The sequence below is a fragment of the Trifolium pratense genome, linkage group LG5, assembly GCF_020283565.1.
Source record: "Trifolium pratense cultivar HEN17-A07 linkage group LG5, ARS_RC_1.1, whole genome shotgun sequence".
Lineage (NCBI taxonomy): Eukaryota > Viridiplantae > Streptophyta > Magnoliopsida > Fabales > Fabaceae > Trifolium > Trifolium pratense.
Genome location: NC_060063.1, coordinates 45,361,242 through 45,372,238, shown reverse-complemented (window position 1 = coordinate 45,372,238; position 10,997 = coordinate 45,361,242). Strand labels below are relative to the sequence as shown.

The 10,997-nt window shown below is 39.1% G+C and overlaps 1 protein-coding gene across 1 annotated transcript in view; it reads left to right on the top strand.

The window, feature by feature from the left end:
* The window catches only part of LOC123884467 (disease resistance protein RPV1-like), a 38,010-nt gene continuing 27,013 nt past the window's right edge, over positions 1–10,997 (top strand). Inside the window, exons 1-3 of the mRNA XM_045933562.1 lie at positions 1–593; positions 2,663–3,761; positions 3,866–4,153. Coding sequence (XP_045789518.1) covers positions 112–593; positions 2,663–3,761; positions 3,866–4,153 — 1,869 coding nt within the window. The 5' untranslated portion in view covers positions 1–111. The remainder of the gene's footprint in view (positions 594–2,662; positions 3,762–3,865; positions 4,154–10,997) is intronic.

The following is a 10,997-nucleotide window of genomic DNA, read 5'->3' as shown; positions in this document are numbered from 1 at the left end:
AATGCGTGTATATAATTAAGTCCATGCCTTTGTTATTCTTCAGCCACATGAAAAAAGATACATTCTTTATAAAAAACAAACAAAAAAAAAAGCAGATACTATTGGATTTGGATGGCTTGTTCATCCTCTCAAGCTACGACTACAGTAGATCTGAAAAAATATGATGTTTTCATCAGCTTTAGAGGAGATGACACTCGCCCTGGTTTCACAAGTCATCTTCACGCTGCTTTGAAACGAAAAAATTTGGAGACGTACATAGACTACAGGATTGAAAAAGGAAACCAAGTTTGGACAGAACTTGAGAAAGCAATCAAAGATTCCAGTCTGTTTCTTGTTGTGTTCTCGGAGAACTACGCGTCTTCAACATGGTGTTTGAATGAACTGGTTGAAATAATGAAATGTCATAAAAATGGACAAGGTGTTGTTATTCCTTTGTTCTACCGAATTGATCCTTCACACGTTCGGAAGCAGACTGGGAGTTATGGCACTGCGTTGGAAAAACACAAGAATGATGATAAGATGATGCAAAATTGGAAGAATGCTCTTACTCAAGCAGCTAGTTTATCTGGTTTTGCTTCTACTACCACATCCGGGTATTCTCCTGCTTTTCCAAACAACTACTAATAAATTTCTTTAGTTTTAATACTAGTTAATTAGCATGCGTGTTAGTTACTAAATCGGTTCTCTTTATTTTAGGATAAATGATAAATTCGTCCATGTAAGTTGGCGAATTTTTGGTTTTCTTTTTAAGTATTTTTTATTTTTTATAAAATAAAATTCATGAATGTGTAATTTTTTTTGGTTTTGATCCATGTTGTCAAAGTATGTTAAAAACAGAGGCTGATATTGTAGGATGATGTGTCAAAGATTAGATTATGAAATTGCAGAGAGGGACCAAATTCAAAAAAATGAAATTGAACCCAAAAAGATATTTTCCTTCTCGTTTCTCTAAACTGGCAAATTAACTCATGTTTCTCTAACACTGTGTTTGTTTAGGTAGATTTACAAAAGAGAGAAATAAGAAAGAGAGAGATAGCAAAGAAATTAGCTATTTCTATATGGTTTGGATGAGGAGAGAAATAAGGAAAGAGAGAAATATAATGGTTAATAACTGCCAAAAATAAATCTCCCCATATTAGAAGAGATTTGTGTGACAAGAAGTGAAATAAACAATTTTACAACAATATTCAACTAATTTATTTTCTTGTAGAAATGGGTAAATTTGTTATTTTCTCATTTTTATTAATTTCTCTCTTCTCACTTTTCTATTCATCCAAACCATATAAAATTTCTATCCAATTTCTCTTCTATCTCTCTTCTCTCTTATTTCTCTTTTCACTATTTCTCTCTTCCCTATCTCTTTGGCATCCAAACATAGTGTAAACCCAGAAATCTTTGACACATCATCTTTGACATGTAACCACGTAACTCTAAGTGGATGACTTGATATCATCTTTGACATATCATCCTCATTTGCCACGTAACTTCATTTGCCACATGTGCATTTTTTTAACAGACTTTGACGTCAGGGACTAAAACTAAAAGAATTTGCACATTCAGGAATTTTTTTAAAACAAAAAAAGATACAATAACATAACCCAAAAATTGGCAAGCTTACATAAACGAATTGGTTATTTAAACCTAAAGGGGGAAAAAAGATCTATGAAGCACGAAATCTGACACTGACACCGCGACACGACACGGACACCGCGACACCGCTAATGTAAAAAATAAAATTATTTCTTAAAATAAAATTAAAACAAGAAATGATAGTATTTTACCTTTATTTATCTATCTACTATCGAAAAAACTAAAAATATTGTAATCAAAATGTAATGTCTTCAATCATTCATTGATCAATATTGTTGTTTCGGCACATCTTTAACTCTTGTAGATATGTATGATATGTGCCTAAGAATAACATAAGCAAAAAAATAAAAAATTGGGACACTTGTCCGACATGGGTCATACGAGTGTCTTACAAGTGTCGGACACTGATCAAAGGAGTGTTAAAGTAAAGGAAAAATTGATTTTTTTCCGACACCGCTATGAGCTATCCTACACGTGTCGTACGAGTGTTGGACACCACGACACGCCTAATCATAGAGGTGTCCGTGCTTCATAGAAAAAGATACAATATTGCACGGGGTAAAAAAAAAAAGTGATGATTTTTCCTCTCGAGAAATATGAGCCGCAAAACCTAGAGATGTACTCTCTCCGTCCCAAAATATAAGTGAAAATGAGTCGAAGAAACTTGATGTATTTGGTTAAAAATTTGAACCAAATACATTCACTTGTTCGACCAACTTTTACTTATGTTTTGGGACAGAAAAATATCTTTTATTGATTATAATAGAGGTTTAAACCAACTTCATTTCAATATAGTTTGATTTCGAAGATGCCTAAACATAAAAGCGACTTGTGTGAATGAATGAGTACAACTTGTTACTTTTTCACAATATTAATTTTAAGTTTGGAATGATGAATTTAAGTTATTTTTTATTGCCATTCACACGATATATGTTTATTAATTTGGACCAAACTTATGTATAGTTCCATATACACAGTTTTCTTTTTGTGAGAGGAACAGGAAAAAACTGCATCTAAAGAAATGCATATAAGTTTTGTCCTATTAATTTTTTATATTTTTTTACATTGTTAGGACGGAATCAGATTTGATTGAAGACGTTACCAGAGTTGTATTAGGAAAGTTAAACCACAACAAAACAAATGAGCTTACATGTGATTTCATAATGGATGAAAACTACTGGACAATTCAATCTTTAATAAAAAAAAGGGATTCATCAGAAGTTAAAACCATTGGACTTTGGGGCATGGGGGGTATAGGCAAGACAACACTTGCTACTGTTATGTTTCACAAATTTTCTTCTCAGTATGAAGGCAGTTACATCTTAGAAAATGTGACGGAAGTTTCAAAAACGCATGGAATTAACTATACATGCAACAAACTTCTTTCCAAGTTACTAAGGGAATATGTTGATATTGACACTTCTAAAGTAATACCATCCATAATCATTAGAAGACTCAAACGCATGAAATCTTTGATTGTACTTGACAATGTGCATACTTCAGAACTTCTGCAAAACTTGATTGGAGTGGGAAGTGGTTGGCTAGGAGCTGGTAGCACGGTCATTGTGACGACAAGGGATAAGCAGGTGCTGATAAGTGGAGGAATTGAAGAAATTTATCAAGTTAAGAAGATGAACTCCCTAATCTCTCTCCAACTTTTTTGCTTGAATGCTTTTGGCAAATACTTACCTAAGGAGGGATATGTGGAGCTTGCAGAAAGAGCAATTGATCATGCCCAAGGCAACCCTTTAGCTTTGAAAGTGTTTGGATCATTTCTTCGTGGCAAAAGTGAAATAGAATGGAACTGTGCACTAGCTAAACTAAAGGAAATTCCCAATGGAAAAATTGATAGGATATTGAGATGGAGTTATGATGAATTGGATGATCAAGAGAAAAATACATTTCTAGACATTGCATGCTTTTTCAAAGGACATGAACAGGATATGGTAACAAAAATATTAAATGAGTGTGGTTTCTTTGCATATAGTGGGATAAGACATCTTTTAGACAAAGCTCTTATAACAGTTGACCTTAAAAATTGCATACAAATGCATGACTTGATACAAGAAATGGGAAAACAAATTGTTCGTGAAGAATCTCTTAAAAATCCCGAACAACGCAGTAGATTATGTGATCCTAAGGAAGTTGGTGACATGTTGAAAAATAATAGAGTAAGAGATGATACCCTCACTTGCCTTCCTAAACACTTGTTTAATTTCTTTACAGCAAATGCAACTTACTATAGAAATACTAACTCTGAGATTTTTTTTTCCAGGGAACTAAGATTGTTGAAGCCATATTTTTTAATGCTGATGAATATACAAATATAAATTTAAGCCCCAAAGCATTTAAAAAAATGGTAAACCTAAGGTTACTTGCTATTCAAGACCAAAAGGGATATGTAAGCCTTCCATATGGTCTTGACTTATTGTCAACAAATTTGAGATATTTTTCTTGGCATGGATATCCATTGAAGGCTCTACCTCCAGCCTTTTGTCCTGAAATGCTTGTGGAGCTTTGTTTGATAGAAAGCAATGTACAAAAACTTTGGAAAGGAGTACTGGTATGCATTGTCCATGTATTTATTATTATACTTCTATTTTTATCATTTTTTAAAATAGTTCTTTAACATTACTGAACTTTCATATATGAAACTTTTGTTTATACATGTTACATTAAAAACATAAAAAGACATTTAGCATATGATGATTTTCTTTTAATAATTATCATAAAAAAGTCTTTTAAAAATGTGATAATGAATATGAGACATACAGTACTTGTGTATTTCTCGATTAAAAAAAAACTATTCTCTAAAAAATAATCAATTACCATCTATGATAAATATTTTTACTATTTAGAAAATTTCATTTAATACTCCTTTTGATTCTTTTTATGAGATATACGGGTCCAAAAAATTGATGTAATTTGTGATGGTTCCTAGATTTCCTCACAAATATTTTGCGAAGCGTGATTTAGAAGGGTCTCGGTTTGTCACTAAATCCGTCGCTAATTTAGTTTGTGACGGAATTTTACTAAGTTAACGACGGATTCTTGCCCTCACTAAATTTAATTTTTCTAGTAGTGAATTTTTGTTAACTCATATGTCTCTTATTAAGAAGAACAAAAGGTATATTTTTCCCTATAAAGATTAAAAGTCAAAGGAAATTAATTTTATAGTGACAAAAAAAATCAAATTTATAGGAAAAAAAACCTATTTAATCTTCAAATGTACTTTTTAGTAAACACTCATCACATACCTTAAAGTTTTGTTGGATATAGTAGCACTCAAATATATAATCATTTAATATCATATCATATTTATATTTAATTTTTTTAAAATTAAATTTAACTTAAGACAGATGTTAAGAAAGTAAATGTTAAATTTTAATCTTAAAATGTGTGTTTAAAAAACAATATTTAAACTTTAAAGAACTAAACACACACACACACAAAAAAACTAAACACAATTTTTAATATAAAATTTTAATTTTTATTTTCTTAACACGTGGTCTTAATTTTAATTTTTATTTTCTTTTTTTTTTTTTTTTTTTTTTTGAAGAAGCCAAAATGAAATATATTAACACAAACAGCCTCCTTAGCACAAGATGTACCAAGGTAGACTAAAAAAGTTTACAATATAGTCATAGAGATACAATCACAATCAAATCAAACAAGACCCAAACACAACCATGGACTAGACCACCAGCTATGGTAGTTCAAAGCTAACGTAATACTCGTCGACTTCAACCACCTAAATGAGAATAGCTTGATCTTGTCCAACAAAAGATGAGGTGTGCCTGTTGAGCCTTTGAATAAGCGATGATTTCTCTCTGTCCATATCACCCAAACACACACTAGCCAAAGAAGCTGAAGAAAAGACCGTCGTGCTAGAGATACACCTGCCGAAGCTATAAACTGGACAAAATGAGCATGTAAAGTAGTAAAATCCAGCGAAGAAATGCCAACCCACTCACAAACTAAGTCCCAAAGAGAGGCAGCAATGCTACAAGATGAAAATAAGTGATGGACCGTCTCAGTCACTCCACAACCAAACACACAAGAATCAGCGGTAGAAGCTAGAACTCCACGAATGACCAGGTTGGCTCTCGTGGGTAACCTATCCCGCAATAAGCGCCACGCAAAGATGGAAACCTTCAACGGAACCTGACGGTGCCAAATAAGATTGTCCGCATCATGTAAAGCAACATAAACCTGATGAGTCAGAATCTGATAACCTCCCGCAACAGTATACCCTGCGTCAGGATCCGGGCTCCATTGCCACCTGTCCAAAGTCTGATCCTGCAAAGAAATGTCAAGAAGTAATAACTGACACTCCCTCAACAACTCCTCCTCCCACGCCCTCAACCGCCTCCGCCACACCCACGCCTCTCCATCGGCCCCCCACCCTAAAGCAAACATCTCTGCGACCGTGCGCGACTTGGTCTCAGCCAACGAAAAAAGGCGTCCAAACCGCTCCCTCATCGGAATCCCATCCAACCAAGGGTCGGTCCAAAAAAGAGTATCTGAACCATCCCCTACCCTCCTCAAAACATGCTCCCCAAACCACCTCCCACCTAACTCACCCTCACCCTCTCTCATACGCACAATCTCCCTCCACCACACCGAGCCTCGCTGACCTCCCTCACAAAGTCTACCATCCTCAACCCCATACCGAGCTGCCAAGACTCTAAACCACAAGCCCTCTCTATCCACTAACATCCTCCAACACCACTTACCCAGCAACGCTAGGTTAAACTCACGCAACTGTCTAACCCCCAAACCTCCATACTCCTTACGCGAACAAATGTCTTTCCAACTCACCCAAGAGATTTTCCTAGAATCCTCACTCCCCCCCCAAAAAAATTTAATAAAAAGAGATTCAATAGAGGAAATGATACCTGAGGGGACCTTGAAGAAAGAAAGAGCATAGACAGGTAAAGAAGTCAAGACAGACTTTAACAAAACCAAACGACCACCAAACGACAAGAATCGACTTTTCCACCCAGACAATCTATTCTTTATGCGGGTCAACACCGGTTCCCAAAACACCAAGCGCCGCGGATCACCCCCAATCTGAAGACCTAAGTAAAGAAAAGGAATCTTTCCCACTTTACAACACAAGACAGACGCAGCTTCGCCTAACCAGGAATCAGGAATATTAACGCCAACCAATAAGCTCTTATTAAAATTAACCTTCAACCCCGACATAGTCTCAAACAGCACTAAAACAGCCCGAAGAGCCCGAACATTTGCCCAACTTTTAACCCCCAACAAGAGAGTATCATCAGCGAACTGAAGATGAGACACCCTGATGGATTCCTGACCACCAATACTATATCCCGTAAACAAATTACGTGCTACCATCGCTTCCATAAGCACGTTAAGACCTTCAGCCGCCAAAAGAAAAAGGAAAGGAGAAAGCGGATCACCTTGCCGAAGACCTCGTCGAAGAGGAAATTCATCAGTCGGACTTCCATTAACTAACACAGAAGCTGTAGCCGTACACACACACTCCCTAATCCACTTTCTCCATAAAGTTGGAAACGACATTCTTACCATAACGTCATCAAGATACCCCCAATCCACCGAATCATATGCTTTCTCAAAATCTACCTTGAATAACATAAGATCCTTTTTAGACTTACGCGCCTCATCCACTATCTCGTTTGCAATTAGAATGCCATCAAGAATTTGTCTATTCTTCACAAACGCAGTCTGGGACTCAGAAATTACACTTCCAATTACTTGCCGCAACCTATTAGCTAAAACCTTCGCCAGAATTTTGTAAAGGCTTCCCACAAGCGAAATAGGCCGAAAATCATTCAATCGTTGAGGGTTATCCGTTTTGGGAATCAGAGCAATGAACGTAGCATTGATACCTTTAGACAATCTGCCATTCCGATGAAAATCAATAAGGAAACGCATAATGTCACCTCTCAAATCGACCCAGAAGTCTTTTATAAAACCAAAATTAATTCCATCGGGACCCGGACTTTTATAACTGTCACACTCCCACACAGCTTGTTTCACCTCAGCCTCTGAAAAGGGTTTGATTAAACCTCCAACCTCCATCTGATTCAACCGCTTAAATTGAAGGTCTTCAATCCCCGGCCTCTCCACATTTGGTGCCTTAAAGTGAGACTCAAAATGCGAAAACACCGCCTGCCTAATTGGAATCACCCCCTCCAACGTAACACCATCAACCTGAATAACAGAAATAGCATTCCTGCGACGGCGACTAGCCACGATCGAATGAAAATACTTAGAGTTAGCGTCCCCTTCCTTGAGCCACAACGACCGAGATTGTTGCCAACTGATACTGGCATGTAACTTAGACAGCGAATGAATGTCATACGAAACCCCATGCAGCTCGGTTAACTCCGCCTCAGAAGGATCATCTTCCTCCCCCTTCTCGTCAAGAGCAGACTGCCTAACCTTCAAAGAATCAATGCGACTAGGGATATTTTGAGTGTGAGCCAAGTGCCATTCTCTCAAAGCCATCTTGATCATCTTGAATTTTTCCTTGAGCACATAACCACCCCAGCCATCAACCTGAAACGAGTTCCACTTTTCTCTGACAAACACATTGTATCCAGGAATATCCTTCCAACACTTAAGCATCCGCGACGGACGAGGTCCCCAATCTTCCTCGTTTGCCGACAAAACCAGAGGGCAATGGTCAGACAACCCCCGTAACTTAGCTACTTGTTTGCAATGGGGCCAAGACAAACACCATTCCTCAGATAAAAGGAACCTATCAAGGCGACTCATCGAAACACCGTCCCCTTTGAACCAAGTAAACTTACGTCCAATTAAGGGAAGATCAATCAGAGAATTATCTTCAATAAATCGACTAAAAGGGATATGATCCAAAGATCGATGCTCGCCCCTAACCGACCGTCTTTCATCTATGTGCTTGACAGCGTTAAAATCCCCACACACACACACCTTCTTTCCTACCAATGCACCAAGCCGCACCGAAAAATAATCCCACAACACTTGCTTAGCCCCGTCATCGCAAGGCGCATAGACATTTGCCACATGAAACTCATCCCCTGTCCTAAGAAACTGACCATGACACCACAATACATGCTCACGGCTTTCAGTCGACCAAACCTCCACCTCAGAAGTGTCCCACATGGTTAACAGCCCTCCTGACGCCCCAAGCGATGGGCGATAAGAGAACCCGAGTGGAGAGCTGCCCCATAGGGTCTTACAAAGAAAATCTTCGAGAATTTGCATTTTCGTCTCCTGTATACAAAAAATAAAGGGTTTCAGATCCCCCACCATCTTGCGCACTTCCTTCCTCTTTTCAGAGCCTCCCAACCCTCTAATATTCCACGAAATAATCTTCATCAGAAACTCATACCCCCCCCCCCCCCCCCCACAACCAGAAAACCGCAACGCTAGCACTCGTTGTCCCTCCGGGTCCCCCCTTCCCCAGACAACTGCCCTGAAACCTGCTTCTTTCCTTTGTTCGCCCTAGAAAGAATATTGAACATGTTCACGCTGTCCCCCCTAAACTTGACCCCTATAGCTTTCCCGATCCCCCACACATCATCCACCGCCATTTTATCATTACCTTGAACTGCCACCCAATTCGTCCAATCGTTATTGACAGAACCCGACGATGGTAAGTCTTCTGACGAGACTTGACAACTCAAAGAACAAGATCGATTAACCCCATCCCCGCCCCTTCGCTGACGAACACGCTTCTTTAAAGCCTTTAACACCTCACATCTATCTTTGCTTGGCATCCTTGCCACTTTTTTAATGCTATGAAAAGGATGACGGAGCATCCCTCCTACCTTCTTTCTCTTCGGAACCTGCTCCCCATTCAGATTAAGATTCGAACCTTTGTGAGACACCTTTCTACTCCTCTTACTGGCTGAAAAGATAACTCCCGCATCCCCATGATTCTGGTCCTGCAACCATTCCAAACTCCAGGGCCCTGAAATAACAGATCGTCTCGCCTCCGGAGGGCATGAGTTTGTGCGCTTGCTAACGAATGGTTGAGTAGTAGGCCTGACCCGAGCCTCCACCAAGGGGTGAAGCGCCACTGCCTGACCATCCTGATCACCTGACACTTCCTTAGAATCCTTCCCCGCAGCAGATGGAGTCACAACTCTCACTCTCTCAAAACCTGATTTAGCATCGGACTTGTCTGACAATTCGTCGTCCCGCAAACCTTGGCCTTCATCAAGATCCTCCTCATCAAGACCTTCCTTAAATTTTTCAATTAACAAGTCCACATTGCGGTTGACCTCCGGATCCACCTGTCCACCATCGTAACCAGCTTGAGATTCCTCAGACAAAGACTCACTCCCCTCATCAAAAATACAAGAATCCTCTCCCAAAGCGTACCCCCATTCCTCCACGATCTTGATTTCCACTATGATTCCATCCACTAGAACAGACACACTTTCTTTGATTATATCAAGTTCGGGTGTAGCTATTAAGACTCGCGCGTAGTCTAATCTGGTCTTTTCAACGGAATAACTATCCGTTCGAAGGAATCGTCCACTTTCAAAAACGCACAGCTGAAAGAAATGCTCATTCCAAGCATGAAGAGGAACTCCATACAGGCGGACCCAAGCGCCTCTCCTATAAGGTGATGTCTCCTTATCCCATCGCATCCAATTCGAAAAAACTAGTTGGAAAAACTCCTTAGCATTGTTGATCACAGACATAGCATCTGCATTCTCAATGCTACGGACAAAAACCTTATCAGCACCCATAGGAATGAGAATCAGATCAATAAAACCCGCGTCCAGAATTCTGTTTTGCACCACAGAAAGCGATTCACCATTAATGACTGTAGCCACTACCCCTTTGTAAGCCCACTCCGTATCGTCGGGCTTCGTTTTATAGCTTCGCAAAAGGACTTTGCGCTCTTTGACTGAATCCTTAAGCTTCTCCACCTTATTCGCCGACTTTGTTACCCCTTTCGCTGAGTCTGCCTTTTTGACTAAATCCTCCTGTCGAGCCCCTAACTTGATAACCACCTCCCCCACCTGCACTCCTTCCCCTGGGGCATTACTTTCCTTTTCCGCCGTAATATCAATACTACCAACACAAGTATTAATTTGCTTCGGCGACTTATTTTGCTTCAGCGACTTATTATTACCAACACATCCTGTGAGCTCTACATTCCTCGCTGAGTCTTGATGCCCCGCTTTCAGCGACTGCACTTCTTCTCCTATTTTTAATCCACCCCGTTGCCTTTCCGAGTTCCTTCCCACCCCGGAATCATTGCGTTCAAACATGGCTACACTAGCTTTAACACGAAAATATCCAAACCAAACGTTGTTGATAGCATTCAACAATTTTGTCACGTTTTTAACATTTGAAAATTTGACAAAACCGTAAGGTTTACCGTATCTATTTCTTCTTTTTGCGACAAACAC